We start from the raw sequence: 19,214 nt of genomic DNA on the forward strand, positions 1-19,214 counted from the left end.
CGCTCCGACACAACGAGCATCAGTTGCGTGTTGGGTGAAGTCCGGGTTGCGTAACGAGCTCTGCATTCCAGGTAGGATCCGGGCCGGCTCACAGGCCCGTGGCCCCGGAGGAGAATGTGCGGGAGCAGACGAGCAGCAGAGCCGCACGCACACAAACAGAGCTGCCTGATTTTATCGGAGCGCCGCGGGCGGCCGGGCTGGACCCCAGCCCGGTTCGTCTGGAGGTTTTCCTGTCACTTGACTTCATGTGCACGCCGCTCCGCGACCCCGTGACCTCTCATTCGTCCTTTCATCGGCGCCGCACGCTAACAGCGGCGCTCCCCTCCCCCCCGCTCGGCCGCCAGGGTGTGTTGTGGGCACCGCTGACTGGCTGCGTGTCACCAAGATCAGTCAAGACCCCTCATGCACGCTCGTGCACACGCACCATCATTCCAGTTGCTGAATAATACAAAGCAAACACTGACCTACTTTCAGAGCAGGGAACATGCTCCACGGAACACCCGGAGCGGAGCGCGCACAGGAACGGGACTGTGGGCGGAGCCGGGCGCAGGAGGACTCTTCCAGCCATTGGCTCGTCCAGGGATTAGAGGCGGGGGGGGCGTGGCCTCAGCAGGCAGCACACATGGCAGCGCATGTGATCTGCCTGACACCAATCCGCTCCGGGAGGGTTGTGAGTCCGGCTCCGGGTCTTCGCTCCTCTTCCAAATGTGATTAGAGCGGCAGCAGCAGAACCCGGAGGGGCCTCCAGGATGGGGCCCCTCCGGAGCAGGAATGCAGTGCTCAGGAACTGGGCCTCACATGTGTCCTCCCGGTCCACATTCCACCCTCTCAGGGTTCTGCTGGTTCTGCCCAGCACGAAGCAGGACTGGTTTCATCCCAGTGCTGTGGCAGGTTGTCGTGGTGCGTCTGTGGCTCTGCTGTGCGTCTGTGGACCTGCTGCGTGTCTGTGGCCCTGCTGCGCGTCTGTGGCCCTGCTGCGCATCTGTGGCTCTGCTGCGCGTCTGTGGCTCTGCTGCGCGTCTGTGGACCTGCTGCGCGTCTGTGGACCTGCTGCGCGTCTGTGGCTCTGCTGCGCGTCTGTGGCCCCGTTGCGCGTCTGTGGCCCCGCTGCGCGTCTGTGGACCTGCTGCGCGTCTGTGGCTCTGCTGCGCGTCTGTGGCTCTGCTGCGCGTCTGTGGCTCTGCTGCGCGTCTGTGGACCTGCTGCGCGTCTGTGGACCTGCTGCGCGTCTGTGGACCTGCTGCGCGTCTGTGGACCTGCTGCGCGTCTGTGGACCTGCTGCGCGTCTGTGGCTCTGCTGTGCGTCTGTGGACCTGCTGTGCGTCTGTGGCTCTGCTGCGCGTCTGTGGCTCTGCTGCGCGTCTGTGGCTCTGCTGCGCGTCTGTGGACCTGCTGTGCGTCTGTGGCTCTGCTGCGCGTCTGTGGCTCTGCTGTGCGTCTGTGGCTCTGCTGCGCGTCTGTGGACCTGCTGTGCGTCTGTGGCTCTGCTGCGCGTCTGTGGCTCTGCTGTGCGTCTGTGGCTCTGCTGTGCCTCTGTGGCTCTGCTGTGCCTCTGTGGCTCTGCTGCGTGTCTGTGGCTCTGCTGCGCGTCTGTGGCTCTGCTGTGCGTCTGTGGCTCTGCTGACCTTCAGGCTGATGATGGTGACCAGAAAGTGGGACGCTTGGTAAAAATAGAGCAGTGACACGTCTGAGCTGGGACCAAAGGAGATGAAAGGAAACGTTTGCTAGCGCCATTAAATCCCCGTTTTACCCCAACTGCCCCCCCCCCCCCCACACTGGGCAAACTGGGACCTAAACACTGGTCCAGTCCCAGTCGGCTACGCTAACGTGATGGTGATCATGAGCTGCCGCGGTAACGAACTCGCTCACACCTGCAGCGCTAAGAAACGCTCGTTTCCGTGGGAACCCAGACCGGGCTCTCCATCCTGGAGCTCCGAGTGATTACGGAGCTTTCAGAGGCCTCGGGGAAGAAAACAATTATGTTCACAAAAGTCAGGGAAATAATGACGCTTTTACTTGGACCTCGTTAGCATTAGCATTAGCATGGTGCCTCTGCCTGCGACCAACATCAAATTACAAAGCTATTGACAACCAATAAATTTAAATCCATCGGGTTTGTTCTTCTGCTTGTGCACCTGCGGCTAACAGAAGCTAACAGAAGCTAAAGGTGACACAGGGGTCAAGAGAAGATGGACCAGAAGGTTCCTGAACTGGAAACAGTGTCAACAAAGCAGCGCACGTCAAGGTCGAGCTGTTTGCATCTCGCATCGTGTGCACGTTGCCATGACAGCGGGAGAACCTGCCCGCCGAGGTTTCATCCCAATAAAAACAAGGAATGTTTCTGGGAACGTCGGGATCCCGAACAGAACCTCGTGGTTTGTTGTCCTCTGGCTGGATTTGTCTCCCGGACCCCCGCTGACACGATGTTTAGCATTTAGCTAGCATGCTAAAAGAAGAGCGCCTTCCTCTTATTTCCCTTTGGTGACGCAGCACTGACGCCACGCGGTCAGTGGCGGTACTGCACCCCCAACTCTTTATGGAATTGTGTTTTTGGTGGTTTTTAACCCCAAAAATGAAGAATTTCTTCAGAAATATTTCAAATTCTGTGTTTTCACCTCAGAATCGGACTTTTCTGTTAATCTCAGCTGAAAGTTAGAGCTTCATTCTTCCACCAAGGAGCCTTAAAGACACCAGGATGATCCAAAACCGCCATAAGAGACCCTGGTCCGATCCTAATGGGCTTGGACCTCCTGAACCCGAACGTCCCTCCGGAACATCGGACTGGGTCCCCTCGACTCGCTTTCCCCACTGCACCAACGTTCGCACCGTTGCCGTGGAAACCATCAGATCACGAAGACGTCGCTCGACGCTCCACAGGGCCGGATGGTTTTAGCATTAGCGTGAGCCAAAGGTGGCGTGGTCTCGTCGCCCTCCTGTCGCCCACAGCGCCCCCAGAGGCGGGAGGAGGAAGTTCAGGACTCAAGGAGACAAAAGTGGCTTTAAATTAATTTATTTTAAAAAAGCATCTTTCCACGGAAGCAGAACATTATGGTTTTCTTTTGCTATCGTTTGGAACGTGTACGGTCAGAAACAGACTCGCCGGGGGGGCGGAACAGTAAAATCATGGGGGGGGGGATCTGCCAACACCACAAAGTCAACACAGCCAGAGGAGGAGGAGGAGGAGGAAGAGGAGGAGGAAGGTGGGAGAGAAAGAAACAGATGAAAACACAAACATTTAACCAAGTGCGGGGGGGGTCGGGGGTCAGGGGTCATGCAGGGTCAACATCTGGAGATACACGTGGAGGCTATGCTGCTCATCTGTATTAAAATATGTTACCAAGCCGTTTCCATGGCAACACGGGGAACAGAAACCAACTTCCTTTGGGTTCGATTCATCCTGATGAAGCTGGTCAGAATGGGGGGGCCGGGCGGGGGGGTGAGAGCGGCTAGCTGCCAGAGTTCAGGAATATTCACCGATGAAGGTCAGGACGTCCTGCCGAGGTGTCCTATCTGCTCTGAGGTAGATGCGACAGAAAGGTGGCGTCCTGTCCAAGCTGAGTGTCTACCCCCCCCCGAGGGGGGCGGGGGGCTGTTGTTAAGGCTTCCTGTGGGCGTGGCTTCAGGTTCACAGGTGGAAGGGTCCGGTTCAGCTCGACGCACTTTTATCATCTAAGAGGGAGGTTTGGCACCCGGAGGAGGAGGGGGGTGGTAGGGGGGGTGTGGGGGGTCGGGGGCGAGCGGCCTAGTTGACCTGACTTCCCGGGTCGTTGGCAGAGTCCGAGTCAGGGGGCTGGGATCCAGCCTCGGCCTCTGTTTTGATGCGTTTGGTGTCGGGCTGGGCGCCGCCCGGCTGGTCCTCGTTCTGCCGTTTGGTGGGGAGCGAGGCGGAGGCGGAGGCGTGCGCCGCCAACAGGTGCAGCGGGCTCGCCGCCACTGCAGCGCCACGGCGAGAAAAGAGGCGGGGTTAGCACAGGAAGCAGCCGCTGACGTCAAAGCACTTTAAAATGAGCCAATTCCGCCACCTGGCGGCCGAGACCAAAACCTGCAGGCGGAGCCAAAATGGTCCCTGATAGAACTTTGGTTCCGACCCGCTCAGGCGCCGATTCATCAAGACAAACTCACCGGAGCTGGAGGGGCCCTGCAGGGCGGCGGCCACGTGGGTCCCGTTCTGTGTGATGGCCTTGACAGGAAGCTGGTGCTGACCCAGCGGCGCCTGCTGCACGATGGTCACGGTCTGCAGCGGCGCCGACGGGCTCTGGATGATGCGACTGGAGGCTCCTATGGAGGTGATGGTGGGAACCGCCTCCACTTTAACTGAGGAGGAGCAACGATTCAGACCCGGAAACATCTGGAACCTGGTCCCGATGCTCCCGCAGGTGCGTGGGACTCACCTTTGACCTCTCCGCGCTCGCCGTTCTCCTGCAGCTCGGCCTTGCTGATGATGGCGGCGGGCTGAGCGATGACGGCGGTGGCGGGGCTCAGGGAGCCCGCCGGGATCTGCTGCAGCACGTGGACCGTCTGCACGGCGGGCTGCGAGGCGCTGGTGCTGACCGGCGAGGCCATGGTGTAGGTCACAGGCTTGATGGTCTGAGGTAGCGAACGCTGCACCGCGATGAGGACCGGGCTGCCCACGGGAGAACCTGCAACACAGACGGCGTTAGGGTCCGGAGCGGGAGGGGCGCCGGGGCGGGCGGGGCGCCCGGAGCAAGACCCGCCGGGTCACCTGGCGTGTTGTGGCCGAGGCGGGCTTCCTGAATCACCGCCAGTTTGGGCTGGAGCGCCGCGCCGGAGCTGCCGGAGACGTTGGCGGAGGTCGGGGTGGAAGCCGAGGAGGTGTCCAGCTCCAGCGGGACCGGGGAGCCCTCCCGGGACAGGCTGTCGGGGGTCTGCAGCCCGCTGGAGTGGGCCGACAGGACGCCGGAGTGGTTGGGAGAGGCCGGGGCACTCCTGCGGGGGCGAGAGGTCAGGGGTCAGAGGCAGCAAGGTCAAAGGGCGCCGCGGCCGTGCGCCGGCCAGACCTGGAGGACAGGGGTCCGTGCGGGGTCCTGAAGCAGGGGCCGCCCCGCGGCCGCCGCTTCCTGAAGGCCTGCTCGATGAGCTTGGCCTCCGAAGACGGGTCGATCCTCCAGAAGGAACCTTTGCCCGGCTCCTCCTGCGACCGCGCCACTTTGATGAAGTACCGGTTCAGCGACAGGTTGTGGCGAATGGAGTTCTGCCGGGCAGAAAGCGGGTTTATGTGGGAGGTTCTAAGGCGGCGTGCGCGGCCGGAGGCGCTCAGAACCCACCTGCCAGCCTTTGTCGGCGGTGCGGTAGTACGGGTAGTTCTTGGTGATGTGGTTGTAGATGCCGTTGAGCGTCAGCTGCTTGTCGGGGGCCAGCGCGATGGCCTGGACGATCAGCTGGGCGTACGAGTACGGAGGCTTGGAGTCGTCCTGCCGGGAACACGGAGCCGGACCCGTTAGCCAACAGCCGGTTCTGGTTCTGACCACAGACCCGCACGACCTTTGCTCACCTTTGGACTGTCGCCTCCGGAGGCGTCTTTGTCGTTCTCCGGCTGCGAGTTCTCGTTGAGGAGCTGCAGCTCCGCCGAGGTGACCATGCGCCCCCCCATCCTGAAGCCCGAGGAACCGGCGCCGCGCGGGCTGGAGGGACACGAGTTGGCGGCGCTGAGGGAAAACAGACGACAACGTTGGGTCCAGACGGAAGGAGCGGGAAACTCAAGCAGGGTCAAAGTTCTGCCGTGGTTCTAGTGACCGAGGTTCTGCTTCAACATGACATGAACCGGTTCTGGACCATCTGGGTCAGACCAGGCGTTCTGATGGGCCGGGTTCAGAACTTTAGACTCGGATTCGGCTCATTAAGTCGGTAATGCAAGAACTTTAAAAACCAAACCAAGGATTTCACGTCTGAGGTCCGTGAAGTTCTGGAGGGCGATCTGGTACCTGATGGTTCCGGTCGGCGAGGGCAGCGGGCTCATGAGGTGGGCGATGTTGTCTGGAATGTTGATGGTGAGCGGCGAGATGTGCGGCTGCACCGGCTTCACCGGAGACTCCGGAGCTTCGCGCTTCAGCTTCTTGGTGCTGGTCAGAGCCGTGAAGGTGATCTTGATGTTGGTGCTGGGGAACCTGAAGGTGCACCTGGAGGGAGAGAACACCGGGTCAGAACCAGCAGTTCTGGAGGAGGCCGGGGACCGCCTGGAGGGACGTGGTCCCCCGTCCACTCCTGGGACACCAGGAGGAGCTGGAGCTTCGGACAACCCAGTCAGAACCGAGTCAGCGGAACACCCGTTAAAGTCCAAACGGATCGGCTCCAACCCTCCAGATCTGCTCGGAGATCATCGTGGACCCACTGGGGGGGGGGGCCGCAGTGAGCCGGTCCCGTTTACTGCCCCCCGACAGGACAAGATGGACCCGACTGAACCCCCCCCCCGACCCACAACCAGAGAATGTAAACAGGAGGATGGCGAGGGGGGAGGAGCCCGTCCGTGGGTGAGGGAGGGGGGCGCCGCTCCCTCCTGGAGTCTGTTGACATCACCACAGAGGAATCCCGGGAACCCGGCCCACCAGCCCCCGCTCTGAGGCGGGTCGACCGAGGACCCTGGGAGGATCAGAGGGAGGCATCGGGTCCACCCGGACCAGCACCGCTGGGGGGGGGGGCGCTCCCGTCCTGCTGGAACCTTTACACAACCTCAACAAGCTGCAACAAGTTTATTTGTGTGGTGAAAAGAGGAGAAAGAGCAGCGATGGAACGCCGGCGCTGATCCAGCAGGCAGCGGCCCCCGACCCCCCAGGAAGACGCCACGTCAACGTCACCAGTCCAGCTCTGGAACCAGCACAAAAGCCGCGTCCTGGACCAGTTATTGACTCTTCCTGGTCCACCCGAGTTAATCAATTATCAGCAGGATTCAGGATCAGGTTTCACTGCAGCCACTGGTTGCGTGAGCTGCTCCCGCATGTCCCCCCCCCCCCCCAGGAAAACACTCCCTGGACCCCCAGATGGGGGTCAAGTCCCCAAACGTGGCTTCAGCAGCGCTTCAGAGCAACCTGCACAAAATGGCTACAGGCGGCCGTAAATCCGGATGGGGATTAAGCTCAAGTGAGCATTTCTGCTACAACTGCGATCAAAGTGCACGTAGGTGCTACAGGTGGGGGGGCCACGGCGGCCCTGGGGGGCCCGGGCCGCGCCCCGCGGGGCCACAGGGCGGGACGGACGGTTTGTTTACGTTTCAGGTCGACAGCGGCTCCATTCACAACACCGCCGATGCTAAAGCTAACTGCTAGCTCACATGTCCGCACGGCAGGGAGCAGGACTGTTTACACCACCACGCAGATCCGTGCGTGGTCCCGCGGGATGTCCACGCAAACTAACCTCCGTTAACAGCGATCATCCGGGGGGGGGGGAGACCAGCTAGCTTTAGCCGAAGCCCCCAGCAGGAGCCGCTCCGTGCGGCTACAGCTCGGCAGAGCCGCAGGCTCGGCAACACACATGCTAACAAAAATGTCAACAAAGAAAATGGCAGAAGGAGCAGGACGCCGCCTCGGTGCTAACAGGCTAAACACGTGGTGTCCTCCGACCCGGCGGGGCCACATTCACCCGGTGTTGTTACGCTTGGCGTTAGCCTGCTGCTAGCGCCGCCGTCCACATGTTCGCCCGCAGACGCACTCACATTCGCGGCAGCTGCAGAGGAGCGGCGCCCCGCCGCAGGAACACTCCATCCACGAACACCCCGTTCTTGCCCAGACACCTCAGGTAGAAGTCGCCGCTGCCCGTGCCGTCGTCACTGGCGGTGAAAATCTCCAGATGCCTCCGGGAGATGAAGCTGGAGTGGCCCATGCTCACGTCCACCGAGCCCTGGGACGAGTTCCGGCCGATAGTAACCGAGCGCTTTTTCATCATGTACTCGAACTCGCGGCCCTCGAGCCGGGCGACCGGCCCAGAAGCGCCGCTCGCAACAGCCATGTCGGCCTTTTCTGTCTCTAAATACCGGGCAGAGGATTCAGCGGTGTCGCCGCGCCAGAGTGTGGCCCTTCAGGCTGGAGCCGAGCAGCGAGACGGGCACCAAACACAAAACAGGAATTTCGGGGCGAACATGCGAGGCCAGGACAGCGGCTCCGACCCACCGCCGAGAGAAAGGCGAGCGGGGGGGACCAACCAAACGGGCCCGAGCGGGACGGGGCGTGACTGACGGCGCGCTGCGCCAATCAGAGCGCAGGGAGCGCTCGCAGCTCCGCGGCCGTGGCCAATGGGCGTCGGGAACGAGCCCGAGGACGCGTTCAAGGACGGTTGGTGCGTAGCACTACGCGCGTTTGCTGCCGGAGGGAAGTAAAAGGCGGAAGTGGCCTTTCAGAGACCCGGGAGCGGAGCGGAGCCGTCCACGTTCCACACAATCGCCTCAGCAGAGACACGTTCGCGATTTACTGCCATTTTCCGGCATCGTTAGTTCGTTTCAAGCGCCGATCGAAGCAGCGGAACGGGCAGACGTGCGCGTCCATGTCAACGCCAGCCTGCCGCATTTCATCCTCTTGCCGCATCACGGCGTCACGCGCCTCCGCTCCCTCACGAGCTCCGCGCCGGGTTTGTCGACTCTCCGGCTTCTGCAGCATCTTCATGACGACGTCGTTCGATTTGTTATTGCTGATTACACGTTGTTGGATCAATGACCGGCTGATTTACGGCAGCGGGGTCCGCAGCAACCCGCTGGTCTTTAGGAGGCACCTCCCTCGTGACCTCAGATGTCAGTGACCTCTGACCTCTGCAGGACACTTGTTTGTAAACAAGTGTGACCTCTGCTCAGGTGTGAAGTCCCCGTCAGGCCCCTGAGTGCCGAGGGGACCGCGGCGCTAATGTCCTGAGCCAAGGCCCCTGTGAGGACCGTTGCCACCGGCGACAGTGCGACCGAGAACGCTACGTAGCATCCAGGCAGCGCTCGTTCCTTTAGAGCGCTGAAAAAACACTTTTCACATTGCAGGAACAAGAAAGGGACACTGCTGCTAATTAGCTTAATGCTGCCAGAAAAGGCTAACACAAGCTAGCCCGTCCTGCTTCTCGCAGCACCAGAAGAATCATCACATTTCTGCTCGCAGGCGTTTTCAAAGTTGCTATTTTTGTCCTCAGACAAGAAACAAATCTGCTCTTTGTTCCCACGTCACAGCGAGGTCACGCTCTTTAGATAAGCCTTAAAAAAATAACCCACGGTACATTTGAAAGTCAACCCAGGAGTCAACAAAGACTCAACATTCTCAGTAAAAACATGCAACAGTCTGCAGGGTTCCCGGCCACCAGGGGGCGCCACGCTCCGCCTCCAGCCTGCACAGACGCCGCCGCGACCTCGCCAGACATTTGGAGCAGGAACCCAAACAAGAGATGATTGTGTTGAAACTCGCCCGTATTTGTACATATTTGACATATTTGATTCTGGGTTCTGCTCTGAATTAGAACCTTTTAGAACCCGGAGAAAAGCAAAAGAAACTCTCGTTACCGAACACGTGCGCTTGATTATCGATGTGTTGTTTCTGCCAGTTTGATCGGTTGAATTATTTTATCAACACACAGGTAGACGAGAGTTAGCATGTTAGTTTAGCATGGCTGCAGGCCCAATCACAGACCAATCAAAAGTGTGTGTGAGGACCAGGATATGCTTTTCACTAGTAAAGTGAGGACATGTGTCCGGTCCTGGGCATCTCAAAGGTGTGTGTTTGGGTTCAGATTTGTTTGGGTTAGAGTTCCCTTTGGGTCAAGGTCAGAGTCAAGGTCAGGCTTTAGGGGTGTGGAGCTGGGGAGATGGATTATGATGCTGAAAGTCCTCACAGTGATAGAAGTTCCAGGAGCAGTGGACGTGTGTTTGTGTTAAGAAAAGATGCAGGCGAGTCCTGAATCTGGTCGATCGTTTTATATCATCATTTAAAATCTTGTTTACATGTTTACTACCTGAGATTCTAAACCTGTACAAATTAAGTTATTGTCAATATTTTAATTAACACGTGAGCTCATAGCGTCTCCGGGGAAACGCTAACGTACTATATTACTGGGATTGTAATGACATCTACCATCAAGAGTACTTCAGGGCCAAAGCGGAGGCGGGCCGGTCCCGCGGGAGGGTGGGCCGGGCCGGGCCGGGCCGAGCAGCAGGGCTTCCATCAGCGGGAGAGGCCCATTAGGCCGCTCTCCCATTTCCTCTGGCAGGAGCAGCAACCAAATGGACACATTAATAACGTCTGAGGGAGCTAATGGCTCCTTGAGTGCTGATTAACGCTGGGGAGGATCGGGTGTTGCTCACCACCACCTCCTCGGCAGCTGTGGCTCAGGAAGTGAGGAGAACCTCCAGATGGACCTGGCTCGTTTTCACGTTAGAGACGTTCCTCAGGCCGGTCGGATCTCAAACCCACAGCGCCCGTTTGTCTGGTCTGAAGAGGAGCGGCCGCCCGGAGAGCAGCACTCAGGATCCCAGTCGATCCCCTGCAGTCGTGTGATCACACAAACGGATCCAGGTCCACTCACAACCGGCGACAGAGAGGAAGAGGAGAGTCCCGGGTCTTCATCAGGACCAGCTCCACGGCCTCGGCTCCAGTCCGCCCGGCCATCCTTCACAGGATGTCACGTCTGTTCAGGTCCAGCTCCTCCTCGGACACGGTCAGGCTTCCCAGGTACCAGAAGACCCAGAGGAAGAGGCTCAGGAAGATGAGCAGAGGTCCAGACAGCACGAAAAAGTCCCAGAAGCTCAGCGGAGCGAAGATCCCAACCAGGAGCAGCAGCAGTCCGACCACATCCAGGATCACGGCGATGGACAGGAAGACGTTGGTGCAGCTGTTCTGCACCATGGTCCCGGCGCTCAGCTGGGTTCTGTCTGAACCTCCCGGCAGGAGTGAGAACCCGGCAGCTCTGGCTCTGACATGTGACCGCTCTGGTATCCAAACACGTCAGACGGGCCGACTGGCTCGTTAGCAACGTGGTCCATCTTCATTCTTCAGCCGGGTCGACCTGTTCTGCATCTCCTGCTGCTCCGACCCGACACGCCCGCAAAGCAGGAGAACCGGCTGATGGTTTTCAGGTGTTTCGGATGAGAAAACCCTCATGGTTGTAGAGGGGCTGTAGAGGGGCGGCGAGGCCTGCTGGCCACGCCCCTTTTCACTGTACACGCTAATGTCACAGCTGCACGAGGGCAACGTCCCCGACACCAAACCGCCCGATTATATTTGAGATCCACGGTAACGAATCCTCGCCGGGGGGGGCGAGGACGCCAACGCGGGCGTTTTGGTCCCTTTGATCAGGGTTTTAGTCCCACCAAGAACCTTTTGCTAGCTAGCATTAGGAGCCCAGAGCTAAGACGGATGATTTTAACCAAAGACACAATAAAACCCTCTGAGATCAAAGTTGAAGTTTAAGTTTATTATCAGAAGTGAAATCACACACAAAAGAACATTTTACATTGTTTCTTCATAATCACAATCATTTTGTGGTTCTACAGGAGCCCAGAAGGACAAACAGACTCTCCAGCTAGCTTTAGCGTTCCTGTGCTAACTGATCTTTGGTGTCACATGAAGCAGCGATGGTTCCGAGCTGACCCGGCTGAACCGGGCTGAACCGGGTGTCGCGGGGAGTGAGCGAAGGAGGGATCGCTGCTATATTTGTGCTAGGTGCAGCCCTGCAAATATTTGAGCCTTTGTTGTTCAGCACCGACAACAAAGGCTGACAAAGAAGAACCGCAGGTTCCGGAAACTCCTCCGTGAGAGACGCCGTGACCAGGTTCAGGTGACAGGTTAGCTCCGCCCCCTGAGCGGCTGTAATGACCTGATCCACGACTGTTCCAGAAAAACAAGTCAAATCTCCCAGGATGCTTTGCTCTCTGCTGTTTGTTTTCCCAACGTGGAGACGAACCAGTCCGACCAGTCCCAGCAGGACCTGGCTGCAGGTTTAACCCTCGGAGAGACGTGAAACTGGAAATGAGCGTTTAGAACGAATCACGGAAGCTTCCGGAGGTTCAAACGCAGCCTCAAACGCAACGTGACACCTTTAAGTGCAACTATTTACCCGTAAAACCAGCGAACGGTGAAATAAATACAATAAATAAAGCGAAGCCGAGTGAAATGATTATTTAACTGAAAATAAATGTTGAAACATTTAAAACCTGAAATGTTCAATTAAGCCTGAAACATGTTTGAAATGTTTTAAAACTCTTCCCGAGTAATAAATAAAATAAATTTTCCATATTTTCATGTTTTGGTCACCAAAACATGAACTGATGAACATGAAATTATTAATGTTGAATATTAGTGGACGATCAGTCTCTGCAGTAGCAGGATCCAGGATCAGGGATCCAGGATCAGGGATGTAGGTTCAGGGATCCAGGATCAGGGATCAGGGATCCAGGATCAGGGATGTAGGTTCAGGGATCAGGGATGTAGGTTCAGGGATCCAGGATCAGGGATGTAGGTTCAGGGATCAGGGATGTAGGATCAGGGATCCAGGATCAGGGATGTAGGTTCAGGGATCAGGGATCCAGGATCAGGGATCCAGATCAGGGATGTAGGTTCAGGGATCATGGATCCAGGATCAGGGATCAGGGATCAGGGATCCAGGATCAGGGATGTAGGTTCAGGGATCATGGATCCAGGATCAGGAATCCAGGATCCAGGATCAGGATGTAGGTTCAGGGATCATGGATCCAGGATCAGGAATCAGGGATCCAGGATCAGGATCCAGGATCAGGGATCAAGGTTCAGGGATCCAGGATCCAGGATCAGGGATCCAGGATCAGGGATGTAGGTTCAGGGATCATGGATCCAGGATCAGGAATCAGGGATCCAGGATCAGGGATCAGGGATCCAGGATCAGGGATATAGGTTCAGGGATCCAGGATCGGGGATCAGGGATCCAGGATCAGGGATCCAGCGTGGCTCCGGCCCCTCATGTGTCCCAGATTGTGATGAAGCTGAAGGTCTGAGATGATGGGTCACCTGCTACCGAGCAACTTTCCTGCTGCTTTAAAATTCAAACATTTCTTCTGGGGTTAATTTGGGATTTTCCGAGTTCATCATAAACATTCATTTTGTCGGGTTTGGGGGGCTGCAGGGAGCCTCGGACCCCCCTGGTTCCGGCAGATCTGAGCTGACCTCAGATCTGCTGATTCTCCTCACCTTCCGTCGGCTCCGGCCTCCCCTGATCCGGGTCCGGGTAGTGCTCGTAGCCCTGGTTGTGGAAGGCCTTGACGGTGGATTTGCCCCAGGTTACCCGGCTGGCTTTGGGCGGGGGAGTGGAGCCCGCCTGGCTGCCCCCCCCGGCGGGGCCGAGGCGCGGCGGCCCCCGCAGCTTCTCCCCCAGCCGCTCCGACAGTTTCCGGGCGAGCTGCGCGAGGCGGCTGCTGCTCCGCTTCAGCTCGTCGCGCGCCGGCGCGGGCACGTTCCCCGCGTACCAGAAGATCCAGAAGAAGAGGCTGAGGAAGACCACCAGCGCGCCCGTGAAGATGAAGAAGTCGCCGTAAAAGCGGCCGTCGAGGCGCAAGTTGGCGAAGATGCCGATGAAGAGGAGAATCAGGCCGAGCGCGTCGAGCACGAGCGCGAAGAGGAAGAGCGGGACGCAGCCGCCGAGCCGCCGCAGCAGCTCCATGGTTCCTGCACGAGGCACCTGAGCGGAGGCTCACCTGTGCAGACACGCCCCGCCCCCAGCGGGTGCTGCTGGACCAGGAGCCTCTGGAGAGGTTCAGAGATTTGACTTTCAAATGTGTCCGCGGCGACACGGGCACGCGCAACCCGCCGATGGTAGAATTGTTGTTGTTGTTGTTAGTATTATATTGTTGTTTTTATTGTTGTTGTTGTTGCTGTTATCGTTGTTGTTGTTAGTATTGTTATTGTTGTTGTTATTGCTGTTATCGTTGTTGTTAGTATTATTATTGTTGTTGTCGTTATTGCTGTTGTTTTTATTGTTGTTGCTGTTTTTATTGTTGTTGCTGCTGTTATCGTTGTTGTTGTTAGTATTATATTGTTGTTTTTATTGTTGTTGTTATTGTTGCTGTTGTTCTTTTTATTGTTGTTGTTGCTGCTGTTATCGTTGTTGTTGTTATTGTTGTTATTGCTGTTATCGTTGTTAGTATTATTGTTGTTGTTATTGTTGCTGTTGTTCTTTTTATTGTTGTTGCTGCTGTTATCGTTGTTGTTGTTATTGTTGTTGTTGTTAGTAGTAGTCAGAATAATTCTGCAAGCAGACGTATTTTTTTCTGATATTCAGCTTTTTTATTCAGAATTTTTATCACATCCAGGTAAAAAAACCAAAACTTTCTCATTTTTTTTAATTGTTCAGCAACTTTTAAAACCTCTCAAATCGAATTCAGCCTGGTTATTATTGGATGGTTTCCTTACATGGAGAGGAGCTTTGAGGTGACCAGACGTTGGTGGTCTCCATGGAAACCACGGCTGCCTGGTCTCCTGGACAGGCTGGAACCTTCAGGTCCGCGACGACGCTTCCGAGGAACCTGAGGAGCAAACTGAAGACGCGTAATTTGAATGTGATGGAAATGAGCTGCAGGACGCCGTTGTCGTGGCAACACGCGGCCTCACAGGCGCCTTTCAGCGATTCAGCAGCAGGAAGTCCTCATCAATAAAGTTTAGCACCTTCGGGACGCCGAGACCTTCGTCTTCCTTTGTTCTTTGATGGTCATGCGGTGAGGAGAGAGGAGCTGGGCCGGCTGGCTCCGGGCCCAGCCCGGGGTCAGAGGTTAAACACGGGAGGCCTGTAGTAGCTCAGCGGCTTCTTCACGTTGGACCTCTGCCTGTTCTCCTTGGTGATGGGGATGAGGACCACGCCCACCACCAGAACCATCAGTCCGATGGACACCAGGGCCGGTCCCAGGATGTTGGTCACCTTGCGGCAGTGGCCGGCGAAGTACAGGCCGCTGATGATGAAGCCGCACAGCAGGAAGCTGCCCCCGGTGGACATGAAGTGGATGGGGAGCCAGAAGACGTCGCACCTGCCCCGCGCGGCCTCGCCGGTCCACAGCGACTCGCTGCGGGACAGCGTGAAGACGGTGCTCTCCGTCCGGCTCGGAGGGGTCAGCTGCTCCTTGGACTGGGACAGGGGGCACTCCCCCAGGGGGATGTTCTCCGGGCTGCCCGGCATGGACGGACCTGGAGAACAAAGAGAAGCGGAACGATCCTTCAGGACTCGGAGCTTCCTCCATCCACAAATGTTTAATCCAACTATAAAAGCAAACGGCTTCAGCTTTAATGTTTTAGGAGACAAACGGGACAGCAGAGGTTCCGGAGATCCATCTGACCGCATCTTCACCGGGAAAAACCTTTTCTAGCCGATAATCTGGCAGCACATTTGTTCTTTCATGCTCGTCTTTGATGTCAGGACGCGACATCATCGGAGTTCCTTTCATCTTTACGTGTTCCTGACGTTTCCTTTCTGCTCCTGTTGCTTTTATTGAATCGTCGAATCCGAGCTTGATGTCAAACGTCCACGAATCCTGGAAAAGATCCTTCGCAGGTTTCCCGACCGAGACGGACGCCCCTCAAAGATCAAAGCTGCGTTCCTCCAAACTTGTTCTGGGAAACACAAACGCGGGTGAGGAGTGGACACCTACCTTCAAGGCAGTTTTGAAGATTCAACGGTCACTTTTGGTCGGTGGGAACCAGCGAACATCCGGAAATCTGAGGACAAACCAGTTGTGTCCACGGATCAACCAGAGAACCCAGTAAGACGGGAGATCCTCCCTCCTGCACTATCTCCACCTCCTCCAGAGCCCTGTGACCACCATCCTTACCGTCATCACCATCGCTCAGGGATGTGGTTACATCCTGGTGGGAGGGGGGTCCACAGAACCCCCCTCGGCTCCTCCCCCAACACCGAACGATCCCAGAAACTTTGTCTAAAACACCCAAAACGTTCCAGCTGAGGACGGAAAATAGCCGCATGAGAGGAAGAGGAGCAGGACAGGAAGTGACCGCAAACACACACACGCACTGACTTTCCAGTGCACGTTGGTCCACTATCGATCCTGACACGCCCTGCAGCCATCGTCTGATCATCTGGTCATGTGATCATCTGGACGTTGGGTTTGTGTCAAATATGAGCTCAGTGAAGAAGCTTCAGTCCTGGTTGTGATTCCTCTAATCTGCTCTTCTGGTGTGTGTGTGTGTGTGTGTGTGTGTGCGTGTGCGTGCGTGTGTGTGCGTGCGTGTGTGTGTGCGTGCGTGTGCGTGCGTGCGTGTGCGTGCGTGTGTGCGTGTGTGTGTGTGTGTGGTGTGTGTGTGTGTGGGTTTGTGTGTGCGTGTGTGCGTGTGTGTGTGTGCGTTTGTGTGTTTGTGTGTGCGTGCGTGTGCGTGCGTGCGTGTGTGTGCGTGCGTGTGTGTGTGTGTGTGTGTGTGTGTGTGTGTGCGTGTGTGTGTGCGCGGTGGGGCTGATGCAACATGACACCCTCGTCTCCATTAGCAGCTTGTTGTTGTCCTTGTTGCTGGTGTGTTCATTGATCCGGTCCGACCGTACTGGGATGGACCGGCTGGTGCAGACTGGTGACACTGGTCCTGCTGCCGGATCCCACTAACGGGCACCAATCAGAGCCGAGCTCACCTGAGGACACCTGTGCTGAGGTGTTCCGGCCAGCAGGGGGCAGCGCCGCCGCACTTTTGTCCAGGTTTAAGGCCGTGAAGGCTGGATGAGCTCTGTCACGCGTTCCTCAGCTAGCATTAGCTCATCAAGCATTGGATGTGGAAGAAATCCATCCCTCATCCTCAGTTGTTACCATGGTAACCAGCCTCTGATGGGACAGTTGGGGTCCAACAGGGGGCTGCAGTAGCAGCAGCTGTCCTGCAGGCGTCACTCTAACCACCTGAACCCATCAGAACCTGCTTCCGGTCTGACTGAATCCTGAGTTCAGGAAGGAGCCTCCAGACCAGCTCCTGAGGGAGGAAGAGCAGAGGAACCAGGAACCTCCTGGAAGCCTCTCGGCTCAGAAACAGGAACTGCAGCATGTTGTGAGTGTGAGAAAATACAAGGTCAGAAGGTTTTGGTCTGAGGCCAGAAGGTTCTGGTCTGAGGCCAGAAGGTTTTGGTCTGAGGTCAGAAGGTTCTGGTCTGAGGCCAGAAGGTTCTGGTTTCAGACCAGAAGGTTCTGGTCTGAGGCCAGAAGGTTCTGGTCTGATGGTGCTCCCACCGTTCCTTCCGTGGTGCAGAGCAGAAGATGAGGTGTGGGATCGTTGGCCGCTTCATCCTGATAAAGGGGAGCATCTGCAGGGGATGGTGGCGTTACCATGACAACATCCCCCACAAACGTTCTGTTGGCGCTTCTCTGGTTCTGCAGCCTTTTCAAAGTTCTGTGACACCAGAAGATCCTACAGAAGGTCACAGCACTAAGAGACTCACATCAGACCAGCTGAAGGTTCTGATCCGGTTCAAACAGGATTAACCAAGGACCAGAGTTCCCAACAGGGAACCATGGAAAGAACCCTTAAAATAGGAGAAGATCAGTGGATTCATTAGGGATCAACCAGTCAGACCAGAGGGCCTCGCTGTGGTCCGACTGGTCCGACTGGGTTTGGTCTCCCTCCGATCGTTGAACATTTCGGACTTTCTTCTAAAAAGCTTCTTGGTCTATTTTAGATTCCTGAAACTGACCCAGAAGTTCTGACTGAGTTTCTCAACCTGAAAGAAGAATCAGAGCTCACGTTTGTTCAGGAGCTTCAGGAAGTTCAGACCTTCGTCAACGGGGTCGCCCAGCGAGGTCTTCTGGCCACGCCCCCTCCGGCCTCCGGCTCCGCCCCCTCTGGCCTCCACCCGCTGGTCTGGATCTCCACCAGGTTCCTTCTGGTCCAGGACAGGAAACCAGTGCTCTGCTGCTGTCTCTCCAGGACAGAATCAAGGTTGCGCAGCGTCATTTAAATCTGGGACGTCTCACCTCCAGAGAGCCCGCCAGGACCACAGCGGGTCAGAACCTGCCAGAACCTGCCGGAACCAGAACATCCAGGCCGGCAGGTCCTGAGACGGCAGGTTTCCAGTTTAACACTCACGACAGCAGGGAAAGACGTTCGGCTGGAGGAGGTCCAGCAGAACCTTCAGAGGTTCTGGATAAGGGTCCCAAACCGGGAGGGGGGGGGGGGGGGGGGGTTAAGAGGGAGGGAGGGAGGAAGGGAGAGAAGGAGAGAGGGATGGTAGGAGGGAGGGAAGGATGGAAGGAGGGGGGAGGGAGGGAGGGAGGGAGGAGAGAGGGAGGGAGGGAAGGGAGGAGAGGGAGGGAGGGTAGGAGGGAAGGAGGGAGGGAGGGAAGGAGGGAGGGAGGGAGGGAAGGAGAGAGAGAGGGAGGGAGGAGAGAGGGAGGATAGGAGGGAGGGAGGGAGGATAGGAGGGAGGGAGGGAGGGAGGGAAGGAGGGAGGAGGGAGGGAGGGAGGGAGGGAAGGGAGGAGGGAAGGGAGGATAGGAGGGAGGGAGGGAGGGAGGAGGGGGGAGGGAGGGAAGGAGGGAGGGAGGAGGAGGGAGGGAAGGAGGGAGGGTAAGAGGGAAGGATGGAAGGAGAGAGGGAGGGAGGGAGGAGGGAGGGAAGGAGAGAGGGAGGGTAGGAGGGAAGGAGGGAGGGAGGGAAGGAGGGAGGGAGGATAGGAGGGGGGAGGGAGGGAGGGAGGAGGGTAGGAGGGAGGGTAAGAGGGAGGGAGGGAAGGAGAGAGAGAGGGAGGGACTGTGTGTAACTGTGGATAATAAAGTTGCAGATGTTGTTTCCCTAAACTCTGATTTCCCTGGAGATGGAAACACAACGACCAGAAGATCCAGAACCTGGAAATATCTGGGAAAACACACACACACACACACACACACACACACACACACACACACACATTTAATGTGTTTATTTGATAATTTTAGCAAACTGTAGAAATGTTCTATGAAAAAAACCAAGCTAAGGTGTAGCATTAGCTTAGCTTAGCACCCACCATAAAGTTAGCACAGACTGAAGCTTAGTTTAGCAACGTAGCATGAAATGATTCAGCTTTTTTGACGTTAAAGACAGTTAAAGTTAGCTGTTAGCTGTTAGCGTGAAATCACTGCGGCTGGACGTGTTTAAACGGACCAAAAACGTTCCGGTTTCGTCTGACTGGGATCAGTTTTCCCTTTTTAGTGTTTCCAGTCAGACGCAGCTGAACCATTGACTGGGCAGCAGTGGAACGCCGCGGCGCAGCGATCGATGCTAGCCGCCTCTTCCACAACAATGAACTGTGAGAGTGTGTGTGAG

General features: G+C 56.9%; 2 protein-coding genes across 3 annotated transcripts; both read right to left on the minus strand.

The window, feature by feature from the left end:
- Positions 1–2,994: 2,994 nt before the first annotated feature.
- Positions 2,995–8,146, minus strand: foxk2b (forkhead box K2b). Its single transcript, XM_057014604.1, has 9 exons — positions 7,667–8,146; positions 5,943–6,137; positions 5,513–5,666; positions 5,286–5,432; positions 5,019–5,212; positions 4,724–4,947; positions 4,392–4,640; positions 4,123–4,314; positions 2,995–3,933 (listed from the first exon to the last, which is right to left on the minus strand). Exons 1-9 carry the CDS (start codon positions 7,957–7,959, stop codon positions 3,743–3,745), a joined length of 1,839 nt encoding a protein of 612 aa, XP_056870584.1. The 5' UTR covers positions 7,960–8,146; the 3' UTR covers positions 2,995–3,742.
- Positions 8,147–14,074: 5,928 nt separating this feature from the next.
- On the minus strand, positions 14,075–18,066 carry LOC130515436 (phosphoinositide-interacting protein-like). Of its 2 annotated transcripts, none has more exons than XM_057015662.1 (2): positions 17,658–18,066; positions 14,075–15,116 (listed from the first exon to the last, which is right to left on the minus strand). In XM_057015662.1, the coding sequence occupies exon 2, from the start codon at positions 15,106–15,108 to the stop codon at positions 14,701–14,703; it is 408 nt and encodes a 135-aa protein (XP_056871642.1). In that variant the 5' UTR covers positions 15,109–15,116; positions 17,658–18,066; the 3' UTR covers positions 14,075–14,700. The 2 variants fall into 2 exon arrangements, with proteins under 2 accessions (XP_056871642.1, XP_056871641.1); XM_057015661.1 differs by lacking the exon at positions 17,658–18,066 and adding an exon at positions 15,578–16,198.
- Positions 18,067–19,214: the final 1,148 nt, after the last annotated feature.

The sequence above is a fragment of the Takifugu flavidus genome, chromosome 18, assembly GCF_003711565.1.
Source record: "Takifugu flavidus isolate HTHZ2018 chromosome 18, ASM371156v2, whole genome shotgun sequence".
Classification (NCBI taxonomy): Eukaryota; Metazoa; Chordata; class Actinopteri; order Tetraodontiformes; family Tetraodontidae; genus Takifugu; species Takifugu flavidus.